Raw genomic sequence first — 18,119 nt, 5'->3', positions numbered from 1 at the left:
ATTCTCCCTCCCAATAAAACCTACGGGTAAAAGTACAACGCTATTTTAAGGGAATGAGCGGATCTGATAGTGAGTGTTGTGTCCCTACTTAATATGATGGAAAACCACCATGAACGGCAAATGTGAAATAATCATAGAATAAATCAAATTGCGAGCACCAAATGTTATTATTAAATCAAAATCAATGCGTCATACGCTGCAAACACAGAACGAACACGCATCACCAACAATTAACCCCTCCCAAAGCATAATTCCATCCCCGGATCCCAACAGTACCGAAGTCTCTTAATGTCCCCCAAAAGAAAGTTAATGACAAATGAACCCCCCCCCCCCCCCCCCCCCCCCCCCCCCCCCCCCCTAAGCCGGCAAACAAAGTCCAAGACAAGCGGCAACGTGGCGAGGCGCCGTTTGATGAATGAGGACCACTGTCTCTAAACCTCTCGTGATGCTGTCAGCTGTGATCCAGCTTCACTTCCTGTAGACATGAACAACAACAACACATGGACACAAACCCTCTACTGACCTCAGAGTCTCCAGACTACAATGTGGACTCTCCAGAAAACCACTCAGCAGCTTCACTCCTGAATCCTGCAGCTGGTTTCCACTCAGATCCAGTTCTCTCAGACTGGAGGGGTTTGACTTCAGAGCTGATACCAGAGAAGAACAGCCTTCATCTGAGATGTCACAGCATGACAGACTGAAAACACACAAAACAACACAGAGTTTATCATATTGTCTTTGTGTGTGTGTGTGTGTGTGTGTGTGTGTAAAGAATGCAGATATGAAACATGAAAAACAACCAGGAGTCAATGTCCAAGCTGCTGATTGAATGGTGGTTTAGCTCCTCTATCGGAATGATGTTTGTAAATCTGCCTCACCAGCCATGAACCTCACGTCTCTGTATAGTATATTTAATATACTCATCAATACTCTTTGTGTCCTTTTGAGTGACATTCAATACGTAGACCAATCAGATAGTTATTGATTAAACATGAAGGTGCTACACTAGCAGCAGACAGTGAACCCACCTCAGAGTCTCCAGACTACAATGTGGACTCTCCAGAAAACCACTCAGCAGCTTCAAGTCTGAATCCTGCAGCTGGTTTTTACTCAGATTCAGTTTTCTCAGACTGGAGGGGTTTGACTTCAGAGCTGATCCCAGAGAAGAACAGCCTTCATCTGAGATCTCACAGCCTGACAGACTGAAAACACACAAAACAACACAGAGTTTATCATATTCAATTCAATTCAATTCAGTTTATTTTGTACAGCCCAATATCACAAATTACAAACTCCCCTCAGAGGGCTTTACAATCTGTACACATACGACATCCCTGACCTTTGACCTCACATCGAATCAGGAAAAACTCCCCAAAAATAACCTTTAACAGGGAAAAAAGGGAAGAAACCTTCAGGAGAGCAACAGAGGAGGATCCCTCTCCCCGGATGGACAGAAGAATAGATGTCATGTCCTGACCCTTTCCCCCCTGACCTTTTGACCCCTGACCCTTTGCCCCCCTGACCCTTTGCCCCCCTGACCCTTTGACCCCTGACCCTTTGCCCTCTGACCCTTTGGCGCCTGACCCTTTGACCCCCTGACCCCCGACCCTTTGGCTTCTTGACCCTTTGAACCTTTGCCCCCCTGACCCTTTCCCCCCCTGACCCCTACCCTTTGACCCCCTGACCCTTTGCCCCCTGACTCGTTGACCCCTGACCCTTTGACCCCCTGACCCTTGGCCCCCTAACCCTTTGACCCCCTGACCCTTGGCCCTGACCCTTTGACCCCCTGACCCTTTGCCCCCTGACTCGTTGACCCCTGACCCTTTGACCCCCTGACCCTTTGACCCCCTAACCCTTTGACCCCCTGACCCTTTGACCCCCTGACCCTTTGGCCCCCTAACCCTTTGGCCCCTGACCCTTGGCCCCCTGGCTCTGTGCCCAGTAGACCTGTTCATTAGTCCACCAGCAGCATGAATCCAGACCAGTTGTACATTTCATGATTGTAGAGGATGACATGCAGACAACGAGGCAGCTGATGTGAAGTGGAACATATGACCAGGAAATGTAACACGTGATGATCAATACGCAGACCAATCAGATAGTTATTGATTAAACATGAAGGTGCTACACTAGCAGCAGACAGTGAACCCACCTCAGAGTCTCCAGACTACAATGTGGACTCTCCAGAAAACCACTCAGCAGCTTCACTCCTGAATCCTGCAGCTGGTTTACACTCAGATCCAGTTCTCTCAGACTGGAGGGGTTTGACTTCAGAGCTGATCCCAGAGAAGAACAGCCTTTATCTGAGATCTGACACCATGACAGACTGAAAACACACAAAACAACACAGAGTTTATCATATTAATACACAATGAATCATTATTTACATCATCAACATGAGTGTCTTTCATGTTGGTTTCATCTTCTTTTGTAAACAGACATGTTGTTAAAATCATGTCACTAAGAAGAAGAAAAGAAGACAGAAACAATCTGTAACTTTTAGACATCTGTTACACAATGTATTGATCAGTATTGATCCAGATTCTTCAGAGCAGATCAGAAATATGAAACAAATAGTATCAACATTATTATAATATTGAATGAACAGTTATAGTATTCAAAATGAATAAAAGTGTGGTTCTTTATGTGTGATTAAATTGATTTATAATATTCATCAAGTATAGTATCAGGTACGTGCGGTTAGAGGAGGCTGAGCCTCACCTGACATCATGAAAAGTACAAAGAAATAATAATGATCAAATCAATATTGATATTTCTCTACTAATCTGTGCTGTAAATGTAATTTCTGTATGATTCCAATCTTTTCAAGCATTTCATAATCAAAATCACAAAAGGTGAGCATGTAATGTTCAAACCGAGAGGAGAGGCAGCGACAAGCTGTGCTTCACCTCAGATTGCGCAATCCCTCACGCTCACGGTGGAATAAAAAATGTACTGTGTGTGTGTGTGTGTGAGTGTGTGTCTCTGTGTGTGTGTGTGTGAGTGTGTGTGTTTGTGTGTCTCTGTCTGTCTGTGTGTGTGTGTCTCTGTGTGTGTCTGTGTCTGTGTGTGTGTGTGTGAGTGTGTGTGTCTCTGTCTGTCTGTGTGTATGTTTCTCTGTGTGTGTGTGTGTGTGTGTGTGTGTGTGTGTGTGTGTGTGTGTGTGTGAGTGTGTGTGTGTGTGTAATGACTGCAGATATGAAACATGAAAAACAACCAGGAGTCAATGTCCAAGCTGCTGATTGAATGGTGGTTTAGCTCCTCTATCGGAATGATGTTTGTAAATCTGCCTCACCAGCCATGAACCTCACGTCTCTGTATAGTATATTTAATATACTCATCAATACTCTTTGTGTCCTTTTGAGTGACATTCAATACGTAGACCAATCAGATAGTTATTGATTAAACATGAAGGTGCTACACTAGCAGCAGACAGTGAACCCACCTCAGAGTCTCCAGACTACAATGTGGACTCTCCAGAAAACCACTCAGCAGCTTCAAGTCTGAATCCTGCAGCTGGTTTTTACTCAGATCCAGTTTTCTCAGACTGGAGGGGTTTGACTTCAGAGCTGATCCCAGAGAAGAACAGCCTTCATCTGAGATCTGACAGTCTGACAGACTGAAAACACACAAAACAACACAGAGTTTATCATATTCAATTCAATTCAATTCAGTTTATTTTGTACAGCCCAATATCACAAATTACAAACTCCCCTCAGAGGGCTTTACAATCTGTACACATACGACATCCCTGACCTTTGACCTCACATCGAATCAGGAAAAACTCCCCAAAAATAACCTTTAACAGGGAAAAAAGGGAAGAAACCTTCAGGAGAGCAACAGAGGAGGATCCCTCTCCCCGGATGGACAGAAGAATAGATGTCATGTCCTGACCCTTTCCCCCCTGACCTTTTGACCCCTGACCCTTTGCCCCCCTGACCCTTTGACCCCTGACCCTTTGCCCTCTGACCCTTTGGCGCCTGACCCTTTGACCCCCTGACCCCCGACCCTTTGGCTTCTTGACCCTTTGAACCTTTGCCCCCCTGACCCTTTCCCCCCTGACCCCTACCCTTTGACCCCCTGACCCTTTGCCCCCTGACTCGTTGACCCCTGACCCTTTGACCCCCTGACCCTTGGCCCTGACCCTTTGACCCCCTGACCCTTTGCCCCCTGACTCGTTGACCCCTGACCCTTTGACCCCCTGACCCTTTGACCCCCTAACCCTTTGACCCCCTGACCCTTGGCCCTGACCCTTTGACCCCCTGACCCTTTGGCCCCCTGACCCTTTGGCCCCTGACCCTTGGCCCCCTGGCTCTGTGCCCAGTAGACCTGTTCATTAGTCCACCAGCAGCATGAATCCAGACCAGTTGTACATTTCATGATTGTAGAGGATGACATGCAGACAACGAGGCAGCTGATGTGAAGTGGAACATATGACCAGGAAATGTAACACGTGATGATCAATACGCAGACCAATCAGATAGTTATTGATTAAACATGAAGGTGCTACACTAGCAGCAGACAGTGAACCCACCTCAGAGTCTCCAGACTACAATGTGGACTCTCCAGAAAACCACTCAGCAGCTTCACTCCTGAATCCTTCAGCTGGTTTTTACTCAGATTCAGTTTTCTCAGACTGGAGGGGTTTGACTTCAGAGCTGATCCCAGAGAAGAACAGCCTTTATCTGAGATCTGACAGCGTGACAGACTGAAAACACACAAAACAACACAGAGTTTATCATATTAATACACAATGAATCATTATTTACATCATCAACATGAGTGTCTTTCATGTTGGTTTCATCTTCTTTTGTAAACAGACATGTTGTTAAAATCCTGTCTGTAAGAAGCCTGTGAAGCTGTGAAGATGAACACACCTCTACCTGTGAAGCTGAACATATAAACACAATTATGTTCAACAACTCGTTGTCCTTGGTCATGGTGGCCACAGCACTTAAAAGAATAATCTTCATAATTCTCAAAATTCTGATCCTTTGCTTTTTATTAACAGCATTTACTTTCAATACTTAAGTACATTTAATATCAGAAAATTACTTTTGATACTTAAGTACAGTAAATATCAGATACTTTAAGACTTGTACTCCAGTAGTATTCTCATAGGTGACTTTCACTTTGACTGGAGTCCTTTTCCAGTACGGTGTCTTTACTTTTACTATTGTTTTGGGTACTTTAAACACCACTGTGTATTGTGGCCAACCAGAGGAAAAGTCCAGCAGACAGAGCACAGGGGACCCTTTGGGCCTCTGACCCTTTGGGCCCCTGAACCTTTGGGCTCCTGAACATTTGGGCCCCTGAACATTTGGGCCCCTGAACCTTTGGGCTCCTGAACATTTGGGCCCCTGAACATTTGGGCCCCTGAACCTTTGACCCCCTGACTCTTTGACCCCCTGACCCTTTGGCCCCTGACTCTTTGACCCCCTGACCCTTGGCCCCCCTGACCCTTTGGCCCCCTAACCCTTTGACCCCTGACCCATGGCCCCCTGGCTCTGTGCCCAGTAGCCCTGTTCAGTAGTCCACCAGCAGCATGAATCCAGACCAGTTGTACATTTCATGATTGTAGAGGATGACATGCAGACAACGAGGCAGCTGATGTGAAGTGGAACATATGACCAGGAAATGTAACACGTGATGATCAATACGTAGACCAATCAGATAGTTATTGATTAAACATGAAGGTGCTACACTAGCAGCAGACAGTGAACCCACCTCAGAGTCTCCAGACTACAATGTGGACTCTCCAGAAAACCACTCAGCAGCTTCACTCCTGAATCCTGCAGCTTGTGGTTGAAGCTCAGATTCAGTTTTCTCAGACTGGAGGGGTTTGACTTCAGAGCTGATCCCAGAGAAGAACAGCCTTTATCTGAGATCTCACAGCCTGACAGACTGAAAACACACAAAACAACACAGAGTTTATCATATTAATACACAATGAATCATTATTTACATCATCAACATGAGTGTCTTTCATGTTGGTTTCATCTTCTTTTGTAAACAGACATGTTGTTAAAATCCTGTCTGTAAGAAGCCTGTGAAGCTGTGAAGATGAACACACCTCTACCTGTGAAGCTGAACATATAAACACAATTATGTTCAACAACTCGTTGTCCTTGGTCATGGTGGCCACAGCACTTAAAAGAATAATCTTCATAATTCTCAAAATTCTGACCCTTTGCTTTTTATTAACAGCATTTACTTTCAATACTTAAGTACATTTAATATCAGAAAATTACTTTTGATACTTAAGTACAGTAAATATCAGATACTTTAAGACTTGTACTCCAGTAGTATTCTCATAGGTGACTTTCACTTTGACTGGAGTCCTTTTCCAGTACGGTGTCTTTACTTTTACTATTGTTTTGGGTACTTTAAACACCACTGTGTATTGTGGCCAACCAGAGGAAAAGTCCAGCAGACAGAGCACAGGGGACCCTTTGGGCCTCTGACCCTTTGGGCCTCTGACCCTTTGGGCTCCTGAACCTTTGCCCCCCTGACCCTTTGGGCCCCTGAACCTTTGCCCCCCTGACCCTTTGGGCCCCTGAACCTTTGGCCCCCTAACCCTTTGGGCCCCTGACCCTTTGACCCTTGGCCCTGACCCTTTGGGCCCCTGACCCTTTGACCCCCTGACCCTTTGGCCCCCTGATTCTTGGCCCCTACCCTTTGCCCCCTGACCCTCTGACTCTTTGACCCCTGACCCTTGGCCCTGACCCTTTGGGCCACTGACCCTTTCCCCCCCTAACCCTTTGGGCCCCTGACCCTTTGGGCCCCTGAACCTTGGAGCCCCTGAACCTTTGGGCCTCAGAACCTTTGACCCCTGACCCTCTGACTCTTTGACCCCCTGACCCTTTGGCCCCTGACTCTTTGACCCCCTGACCCTTTGGGCCCCTGACCCTGACCCTTTGACCCCTAACCCTTTGACCCCCTGACCCTTTGACCCCCTGACCCTTTCCCCCCTGAACTTTTGGCCCCCTGACCCTTTGACCCCTGAACCTTTGGCCCCCTGACCCTTGGCCCCCTGGCTCTGTGCCCAGTAGACCTGTTCAGTAGTCCACCAGCAGCATGAATCCAGACCAGTTGTACATTTCATGATTGTAGAGGATGACATGCAGACAACGAGGCAGCTGATGTGAAGTGGAACATATGACCAGGAAATGTAACACGTGATGATCAATACGTAGACCAATCAGATAGTTATTGATTAAACATGAAGGTGCTACACTAGCAGCAGACAGTGAACCCACCTCAGAGTCTCCAGACTACAATGTGGACTCTCCAGAAAACCACTCAGCAGCTTCACTCCTGAATCCTGCAGCTTGTTTACACTCAGATCCAGTTCTCTCAGACTGGAGGGGTTTGACTTCAGAGCTGATCCCAGAGAAGAACAGCCTTCAACTGAGATGTAACAGCATGACAGACTGAAAACACACAAAACAACACAGAGTTTATCATATTGTCTTTGTGTGTGTGTCTGTGTGTGTGTGTGTGTCTGTGTGTCTGTGTGTGTGTGTGTGTGTGTGTGTGTCTCTGTGTGTGTGTGTGAGTGTGTGTCTCTGTGTGTGTGTGTGTGTGTGTGTGTGTGTCTCTGTGTGTGTGTGTGTGTGTGAGTGTGTGTCTCTGTGTGTGTGTGTGTTTGTGTGTGTGTGTGTGTGTGTGTGTGAGTGTGTGTCTCTGTGTGTGTGTGTGTGTTTGTGTGTGTGTGTGTGTGTGTGTCTGTCTGTCTGTCTCTGTGTGTGTTTGTGTGTGTGTGTGTGTGTCTGTCTGTGTGTGTGTCTCTGTGTGTGTGTGTGTGTCTGTGTGTGTGTGTGTCTGTCTGTGTGTGTGCGTGTGTGTGTGTGTGTGTGTGTCTCTGTGTGTGTGTCTCTGTGTGTGTGCGTGAGTGTGTGTGTGTGTGTAAAGACTGCAGATATGAAACATGAAAAACAACCAGGAGTCAATGTCCAAGCTGCTGATTGAATGGTGGTTTAGCTCCTCTATCGGAATGATGTTTGTAAATCTGCCTCACCAGCCATGAACCTCACGTCTCTGTATAGTATATTTAATATACTCATCAATACTCTTTGTGTCCTTTTGAGTGACATTCAATACGTAGACCAATCAGATAGTTATTGATTAAACATGAAGGTGCTACACTAGCAGCAGACAGTGAACCCACCTCAGAGTCTCCAGACTACAATGTGGACTCTCCAGAAAACCACTCAGCAGCTTCACTCCTGAATCCTGCAGCTGGTTGAAACTCAGATCCAGTTTTCTCAGACTGGAGGGGTTTGACTTCAGAGCTGATCCCAGAGAAGAACAGCCTTCATCTGAGATCTGACAGCGTGACAGACTGAAAACACACAAAACAACACAGAGTTTATCATAATAATACACAATGAATCATTATTTACATCATCAACATGAGTGTCTTTCATGTTGGTTTCATCTTCTTTTGTAAACAGACATGTTGTTAAAATCATGTCACTAAGAAGAAGAAAAGAAGACAGAAACAATCTGTAACTTTTAGACATCTGTTACACAATGTATTGATCAGTATTGATCCAGATTCTTCAGAGCAGATCAGAAATATGAAACAAATAGTATCAACATTATTATAATATTGAATTAACAGTTATAGTATTCAAAATGAATAAAAGTGTGGTTCTTTATGTGTGATTAAATTGATTTATAATATTCATCAAGTATAGTATCAGGTACGTGCGGTTAGAGGAGGCTGAGCCTCACCTGACATCATGAAAAGTACAAAGAAATAATAATGATCAAATCAAATCAATATTGATATTTCTCTACTAATCTGTGCTGTAAATGTAATTTCTGTATGATTCCAATCTTTTCAAGCATTTCATAATCAAAATCACAAAAGGTGAGCATGTAATGTTCAAACCGAGAGGAGAGGCAGCGACAAGCTGTGCTTCACCTCAGATTGCGCAATCCCTCACGCTCACGGTGGAATAAAAAATGTACTGTGTGTGTGTGTGTGTGTGTGTCTCTGTGTGTGTGTATGTGTGTCTGTGTCTGTGTGTGTGAGTGTGTGTGTTTGTGTGTCTCTGTCTGTCTGTGTGTATGTTTCTCTGTGTGTGTGTGTGTGTGTGTGTGTGTGTAAAGACTGCAGATATGAAACATGAAAAACAACCAGGAGTCAATGTCCAAGCTGCTGATTGAATGGTGGTTTAGCTCCTCTATCGGAATGATGTTTGTAAATCTGCCTCACCAGCCATGAACCTCACGTCTCTGTATAGTATATTTAATATACTCATCAATACTCTTTGTGTCCTTTTGAGTGACATTCAATACGTAGACCAATCAGATAGTTATTGATTAAACATGAAGGTGCTACACTAGCAGCAGACAGTGAACCCACCTCAGAGTCTCCAGACTACAATGTGGACTCTCCAGAAAACCACTCAGCAGCTTCAAGTCTGAATCCTGCAGCTGGTTTTTACTCAGATTCAGTTCTCTCAGACTGGAGGGGTTTGACTTCAGAGCTGATCCCAGAGAAGAACAGCCTTCATCTGAGATCTGACAGCCTGACAGACTGAAAACACACAAAACAACACAGAGTTTATCATATTCAATTCAATTCAATTCAGTTTATTTTGTACAGCCCAATATCACAAATTACAAACTCCCCTCAGAGGGCTTTACAATCTGTACACATACGACATCCCTGACCTTTGACCTCACATCGGATCAGGAAAAACTCCCCAAAAATAACCTTTAACAGGGAAAAAAGGGAAGAAACCTTCAGGAGAGCAACAGAGGAGGATCCCTCTCCCCGGATGGACAGAAGAATAGATGTCATGTCCTGACCCTTTCCCCCCTGACCTTTTGACCCCTGACCCTTTGCCCCCCTGACCCTTTGACCCCTGACCCTTTGCCCTCTGACCCTTTGGCGCCTGACCCTTTGACCCCCTGACCCCCGACCCTTTGGCTTCTTGACCCTTTGAACCTTTGCCCCCCTGACCCTTTCCCCCCTGACCCCTACCCTTTGACCCCCTGACCCTTTGCCCCCTGACTCGTTGACCCCTGACCCTTTGACCCCCTGACCCTTGGCCCCCTAACCCTTTGACCCCCTGACCCTTTGCCCCCTGACTCGTTGACCCCTGACCCTTTGACCCCCTGACCCTTTGACCCCCTAACCCTTTGACCCCCTGACCCTTGGCCCTGACCCTTTGACCCCCTGACCCTTTGGCCCCCTGACCCTTTGGCCCCTGACCCTTGGCCCCCTGGCTCTGTGCCCAGTAGACCTCTTCAGTAGTCCACCAGCAGCATGAATCCAGACCAGTTGTACATTTCATGATTGTAGAGGATGACATGCAGACAACGAGGCAGCTGATGTGAAGTGGAACATATGACCAGGAAATGTAACACGTGATGATCAATACGCAGACCAATCAGATAGTTATTGATTAAACATGAAGGTGCTACACTAGCAGCAGACAGTGAACCCACCTCAGAGTCTCCAGACTACAATGTGGACTCTCCAGAAAACCACTCAGCAGCTTCACTCCTGAATCCTGCAGCTGGTTTCCACTCAGATTCAGTTTTCTCAGACTGGAGGGGTTTGACTTCAGAGCTGATCCCAGAGAAGAACAGCCTTCAACTGAGATCTGACAGCCTGACAGACTGAAAACACACAAAACAACACAGAGTTTATCATATTTAATTCAATTCAATTCAATTTATTTTGTATAGCCCAATATCACAACCTCCCCTCAGAGGGCTTTACAATCTGTACACATACGACATCCCTGACCTTTGACCTCACATCGAATCAGGAAAAACTCCCCAAAAATAACCTTTAACAGGGAAAAAAGGGAAGAAACCTTCAGGAGAGCAACAGAGGAGGATCCCTCTCCCCGGATGGACAGAAGAATAGATGTCATGTCCTGACCCTTTCCCCCCTGACCCTTTGACCCCTGACCCTTTGGGCTCCTGGCCCTTTGCCCTCTGACCCTTTGGCCCCTGACCCTTTGACCCCCGACCCCTTGGCTTCTTGACCCTTTGAACCTTTGCCCCCTGACTTTGGCCCCCTGACCCTTTGGCCCCCTAACCCTTTGACCCCCTGACCCTTTGGCCCCCTGACCCTTTGACCCCGACCCTTGGCCCCCTGGCTCTGTGCCCAGTAGACCTGTTCATTAGTCCACCAGCAGCATGAATCCAGACCAGTTGTACATTTCATGATTGTAGAGGATGACATGCAGACAACGAGGCAGCTGATGTGAAGTGGAACATATGACCAGGAAATGTAACACGTGATGATCAATACGCAGACCAATCAGATAGTTATTGATTAAACATGAAGGTGCTACACTAGCAGCAGACAGTGAACCCACCTCAGAGTCTCCAGACTACAATGTGGACTCTCCAGAAAACCACTCAGCAGCTTCAAGTCTGAATCCTGCAGCTGGTTTTTACTCAGATTCAGTTTTCTCAGACTGGAGGGGTTTGACTTCAGAGCTGATCCCAGAGAAGAACAGCCTCCATCTGAGATCTGACAGCCTGACAGACTGAAAACACACAAAACAACACAGAGTTTATCATATTTAATTCAATTCAATTCAGTTTATTTTGTATAGCCCAATATCACAAATTACAAACTCCCCTCAGAGGGCTTTACAATCTGTACACATACGACATCCCTGACCTTTGACCTCACATCGAATCAGGAAAAACTCCCCAAAAATAACCTTTCACAGGGAAAAAAGGGAAGAAACCTTCAGGAGAGCAACAGAGGAGGATCCCTCTCCCCGGATGGACAGAAAAATAGATGTCATGTCCTGATCCTTTGGCCCCCTGACCCTTTGACCCCCTGACTCTTTGACCCCTGGCCATTTGGGCCAGTGACCCTTAGGTCCCCTGACCCTTTGCACTCTGACCCTATCCCCCCTGACACTTTGCCCCCCTCACCCTTTGGCCCCCTAACCCTTTGGGGTCCTGACCCTTTCCACCCTGACCCTTTTCCCACTGACCCTTTGGCCCCCTGACCCTTTCCCCCCCTGACCCTTGGCCCTGACTCTTTGACCCCTGACCCTTTGGCCCCCTAACCCTTTCCCCCCTAACCCTTTGGCCCCCTAACCTTTTGGGGTCCTGGCCCTTGGAACCCCTGGACCCTGACCCTTTTCCCACTGACCCTTTGGCCCACTGACCCTTTGCCTCCCTGACCCTTGGCCCTGACTCTTTGACCCCCTGACTCTTTGCCCCCCTGACCCTTGGCCCTGACTCTTTGACCCCTGACCCTTTGACCCCCTGACCCTTTGGCCCCCTAACCCTTTCCCCCCTAACCCTTTGGCCCCCTAACCTTTTGGGCTCCTGGCCCTTGGAGCCCCTGACCTCCTGACCCTTTGACCCTTGGCCCCCTAACCCTTTACCCCCTGACCCTTTGGCTCCCTGACCCTTTGGCCCCCTGACCCTTTGACCCCCTGACCCTTGGCCCCCTGGCTCTGTGCCCAGTAGCCCTGTTCAGTAATCCACCAGCAGCATGAATCCAGACCAGTTGTACATTTCATGATTGTAGAGGATGACATGCAGACAACGAGGCAGCTGATGTGAAGTGGAACATATGACCAGGAAATGTAACACGTGATGATCAATACGTAGACCAATCAGATAGTTATTGATTAAACATGAAGGTGCTACACTAGCAGCAGACAGTGAACCCACCTCAGAGTCTCCAGACTACAATGTGGACTCTCCAGAAAACCACTCAGCAGCTTCAAGTCTGAATCCTGCAGCTGGTTGTAACTCAGATCCAGTTCTCTCAGACTGGAGGGGTTTGACTTCAGAGCTGATCCCAGAGAAGAACAGCCTTCATCTGAGATCTGACACCATGACAGACTGAAAACACACAAAACAACACAGAGTTTATCATATTCAATTCAATTCAATTCAGTTAATTTTGTATAGCCCAATATCACAAATTAGCCTCAGAGGGCTTTACAATCTGTACACATACGACATCCCTGACCTTTGACCTCACATCGAATCAGGAAAAACTCCCCAAAAATAACCTTTCACAGGGAAAAAAGGGAAGAAACCTTCAGGAGAGCAACAGAGGAGGATCCCTCTCCCCGGATGGACAGAATAATAGATGTCATGTGACCAGAATGAACAGAGTTACATAAACACATTACATGAATATGACAATGTATGAATGGAACTCCAATCCATGAAACAGAAGGAGGTAGAGAGGAGGGAAGGGGGGGGGGTGGGGGGGGGGGCATCAGCAGGGCCAACACAGGAGGCCGGCTCACCAGCATCAGACACCTCCAGGTCCAATGGACCCTATGAGACGTGAAGTCACAACGACTCTGGGGAGGAAGCAGAGTTAATAAGGTGCAATGGAGAGATGTAAATTCATCCATAAGGAGAGAGAGAAGAGGAGATAGGTGCTCAGTGTATCCTAAAACATCCCCCAGCAGCCTATAAGCCTATAGTAGCATATCAAGGGGCTGGACCAGGGCAAACCTGATTCAGCCCTAACTATAAGCACTATTAAAGAGGAAAGTCTTAAGTCTATTCTTGAATGAGGTGACTGTGTCTGCCTCCCGGACTGAAAGTGGAAGCTGGTTCCATAAAAGAGGAGCTTGATAACTGAAGGCTCTGGCTCCCATCCTACTTTTTAGGACTCTAGGAACCACAATTAGCCCCACATTTAGTGAGCGCAGCTCTCTAGTGGGGCAATATGGTACTACAAGCTCCTTAAGATATGATGGTGCATCACTAATCAAGGCTTTGTAGGTGAGGAGAAGAATTTTAAATGTGATTCTTGATTTTACAGGGAGCCAGTGCAGAGCAGCTAATACAGGAGTCATGTGATCTCTTTTCTTATTTTTTGTGAGTACACAAGCTGCAGCATTCTGGATCAACTGGAGGGATTTAAGAGACTTATTAGAGCAGCCTGATAATAAGGAGTTGCAGTAATCTAGTCTGGAAGTAACAAACGCGTGAACCAGCTTTTCTGCATCTTTTTGAGACAAGATGTGCCTGATTTTTTAAATGTTATGTAGATGAAAAAATGCAATCCTTGAGATTTGCTTAACGTGGGAGTTAAAGGACAAGTCTCGGTCAAAGATAACTAGAGATTCTTTACAGTGGTGTTGGACGCCAGGGAAATGCCATCTACAGAAACCACATCACCAGATAATTGATCTCTGAGGTGTTCAGGGCCAGTAAAATAACTTCAGTTTTGTCTGAGTTTAACATCAGGAAGTTGCAGGTCATCCATGTTTTTATGTCTTTAAGACATTCTTGAATTTTAGCGAGCTGGTTGGTCTCCTCTGGTTTGATCGATAGATATAATTGAGTATCGTCTGCATAGCAATGAAAGTTTATGCAGTGTTTCCTGATAATATTGCCCAAAGGAAGCATATATAAGGTAAATAAAATTGGTCAAATCACAGAACCTTGTGGAACTCCGTGATTAACGTTGGTGGTCATTGAGGCTTCATCGTTTACAAAAACAAATTGATATCGATCTGATAAATAGGATTTAAACCAACTTAGTGCGGTACCTGAAATGCTAATCGACTGATCCAGTCTCTGTAATAGGATGTCATGATCAATGGTGTCGAACGCAGCACTAAGGTCTAATAATACCAGTACAGAGATGAGTCCTTTATCAGCACTAAGGTCTAATAATACCAGTACAGAGATGAGTCCTTTATCAGCACTAAGGTCTAATAATACCAGTACAGAGATGAGTCCTTTATCTGATGTAATTAGGAGGTCATTTGTAATTTTCACGAGTGCTGTCTCTGTGCTGTGGTGTTTTCTAAATCCTGACTGAAACTCCTCAAATAAACTATTCTGATGTAGGAAGTCGCACAACTGATTTGCGACTACTTTCTCAAGGATCTTAGAGAGGAAGGGAAGGTTAGAGATCGGTCTGTAGTTAGCCAACACCTCTGGATTAAGAGTGGTCTTCTTCAGGAGAGGTTTAATTACAGCTACTTTGAAGGAATGTGGTACATGGCCTGTTAGCAAAGAGACATTAACAATATCCAGCAGAGAGGTGCCAATTAAAGGCAACACGTCTTTAAGCAGCCTCGTTGGGATGGGGTCTAAGAGACAGGTAGACGGTTTAGAAGTAGAAGCCGTTGAGGACAATTGGTCTAGGTTAATGGGAGAAAAGCTATCCAAATATACACCAGGGCATACAGCCGTTTCCAAGGCCACTCCTCTTGATGACAGATCGGCAGTAGTTAAGGGCAAGAGAGCATCAATCTTGCCTCTAATAGTTCAAATCTTTTCATTGAAGAAGTTCATGAAGTCATTACTACTGAGGTCTATAGGAACACACGGCTCCACAGAGCTGTGACTCTCTGTCAGCCTGGCTACAGTGCTAAAGAGAACCCTGGGGTTGTTCTTATTTTTCTCTATTACTGATGAGTAATAGGCTGCTCTTGCATTACGGAGAGCCTTTTTATATGTTTTAAGACTATCTCGCCAAACTAAGCGTGATTCTTCCAGATTGGTGGAACGCCATATGCTTTCAAGCTTTCGTGAAGTTTGCTTTAGTTTTTGGGTCTGAGGGTTCTACCAGGGAGCAAACCTCCTTTGCCTCACTGTCTTTTTCTTCAGTGGGGCTATCGAGTCTAGTGTCATTCTTAGTGAGCCTGTAGCACTATCGACAAGATGATCAATCTGGGACGGACTAAAGTTAGCACAGGAGTCCTCCTTCACATTGAGACGTGGTATTGAATCAAATGCAGAAGGAATCGCTTCTTTAAATTTAGCTACAGCACTGTCAGTTAGACATCTGGTGTAGAAACTTTTGACTAACGGTGTACACTCCGGAAGTATAAACTCAAAAGTTATGAGGTAATGGTCTGACAGAAGAGGGTTCTGTGGGAAGACCTCCAAATGCTCAATGTCAATGCCATATGTAAGAACAAGGTGGAGGGTGTGGCCAAAGCAGTGAGTGGGTTTCTGTACTCTGACAGAAGCCAATCGAGTCCAACAATGAGATAAATGCAGTACTAAGGCAATCATTATCAATATGCACATGAATATTAAAATCTCCTACAATAATAACCTTATCAGTTTTAAGGACTAAACTTGATAAACACTCTGAAAATTCAGATATAAATTCTGAATATGGACCGGTACAGTATAACAAATAGAATTGGCTGTAATATTTTACAGGTTGGATGTGAAAGACTAAGAACAAGGCTTTCAAATGAGTTGTAATTTAGTTTAGGTTTAGGATTCATTAATAGGCTTGAGTCAAAGATGGCTGCTACTCCACCTCCTCGGCCGGTGCCTCGAGGAATGTGAGTATTAATATGACTTGGAGGAGTTGATTCATTTAGGTTGACATATTCTTCATGCCTCAGCCAGGTTTCAGTAAGACACAATAAATCAATGGGATTGTCTGATATTAAATCATTTACTAATACAGCTTTAGATGACAGATCTAATATTTAGGAGTCCACATTTAATTCTCTTCTTTTGTTGCACTGTGGCAGTAGTGATGTTAACCTTTATGAGGTTATTTTGTATGACTCCTCTTCTGGTTACTTTTGATTTAATTAATTTAAGTGGCCGTGGGACAGACACAGTCTCTATAGAGTTAAGGTTAAGGGTGGGTAACTGCTCGAATGGAAGTGCAGAGAAGGGTGGAAGACTACAACTCTGCTTCTGCTTCCTGATCTGAACTCTGGGTCATGGATTAAGTCCGTTAATCAACTTGGCCATGTTTGCAGAAATGAGACGCGCTCCATCCCAAGTGGGATGAATGCCGTCTCGACTCATCAGATCAGGCTTTCCCCAGAAAGTCTGCCAGTTATCTATGTAGCCCACATTGTTTGCTGGGCACCACCTGGACAACCAGCGGTTGAATGACGACATGCGGCTATACATGTCATCATTGATCAGATTGGGGAGAGGGCCAGAGAAAACTACGGTGTCCGACATTGTCTTGGCATAAGTACGCACCGATTCCACATTAATTTTAGTGACCTCCGACCGCCGCAGTCGGGAGTCATTACCGCCGGCGTGTATAATAATCTTACTGTAACTACGCTCATCTTTAGCCAGCAGTTTTAAACAAGATTCAATGTCGCCCGCTCTGGCCCCCGGGATGCATATGACTTTGGTCCCTGGCTTCCCTATCTTCACGTTTCTGACTATGGAGCTACCTATAACCAGAGTGGGTTTCTCAGCGGGTGCGTCGCTGAGTGGGGAAAACTGGTTCGAAACATGAAGAGGTTGGCTGTGCTCAGTGGATTTCTGTTTAGACTTAAAACCCCTTCGAACAGTCACCCAGCCATCCGGCTGCTCGGGGGCTGCCGGGGGACAGCTAACTGAGGCTAAAGCTAAAGCTAAAGGCTCCGCGCCGGCTATGGGGGGTGGCGAGCTAACTAGCGTAACTGTCTGAGCTTCGATGGTGCGCAGCCGTGCATCTAACCCACTTAGAACTGCCTCCAACCAGCAAATGAACTACACTTGTTGCATGTACCGTTATCATTAAGAGAGGCAGAGGAATAGCTATACATGAGACACTCTGAGCAAGAGGGAGCGGGAGGGGGAGAAGAAAACATCGAGAGCTGCTAAGCTGGCAACCGGAAGTGATGCAATACGCTTACTGGAAGAGAGAGAGCGATGCGTTCAGGGACCTCAAGGAAGGCTTTTCTTGACCTGCTCAAGGTTTGCTGCTGCTTCACTGAATTTCCCCACGGGGATGAATAAAGTAATGAATCATATCATGACATACGACATCCCTGACCTTTGACCTCACATCGGATCAGGAAAAACTCCCCAAAAATAACCTTTGACAGGGAAAAAAGTGAAGAAACCTTCAGGAGAGCAACAGAGGAGGATCCCTCTCCCCGGATGGACAGAAGAATAGATGTCATGTCCTGACCCTTTCCCCCCTGACCCTTGGCCCCCTGACCCTTTGACCCCTGACCCTTGGCCCCCTGACTCTTTGACCCCTGACCCTTTGCCCCCTGACCCTTGGCCCCCTGACTCTTTCCCCCCTGACCCTTGGCCCCCTGACTCTTTGACCCCTGACCCTTTGCCCCCCTGACCCTGACTCTTTGACCCCCTGACCCTTTGGCCCCCTAACCCTTTGCCCCCTGACCCTTGGCCCTGACTCTTTG

At 46.2% G+C, this 18,119-nt stretch overlaps 2 protein-coding genes across 2 annotated transcripts; both read right to left on the bottom strand.

Annotated features, from left to right (window-relative positions):
- Positions 1 to 682: 682 nt before the first annotated feature.
- LOC117740675 (ribonuclease inhibitor-like) lies at positions 683 to 4,704 on the bottom strand (the record flags this gene model as incomplete). Its single annotated transcript, XM_034547206.1, has 4 exons — positions 683 to 697; positions 2,209 to 2,326; positions 3,446 to 3,619; positions 4,535 to 4,704. Coding segments are annotated over 4 exons (477 nt in total), but the record flags the coding sequence as incomplete, so codon positions are not given.
- Positions 4,705 to 5,889: 1,185 nt separating this feature from the next.
- Positions 5,890 to 9,528, bottom strand: LOC117740674 (NACHT, LRR and PYD domains-containing protein 5-like; the record flags this gene model as incomplete). Its single annotated transcript, XM_034547205.1, has 4 exons — positions 5,890 to 5,904; positions 7,316 to 7,433; positions 8,171 to 8,344; positions 9,377 to 9,528. Coding segments are annotated over 4 exons (459 nt in total), but the record flags the coding sequence as incomplete, so codon positions are not given.
- Positions 9,529 to 18,119: the final 8,591 nt, after the last annotated feature.

This window comes from Cyclopterus lumpus, chromosome 12 (genome assembly GCF_009769545.1).
Source record: "Cyclopterus lumpus isolate fCycLum1 chromosome 12, fCycLum1.pri, whole genome shotgun sequence".
NCBI lineage: Eukaryota > Metazoa > Chordata > Actinopteri > Perciformes > Cyclopteridae > Cyclopterus > Cyclopterus lumpus.
The sequence above is the reverse complement of the archived record's forward strand: the minus strand, read 5'-3'. Positions and strand labels throughout refer to the sequence as shown.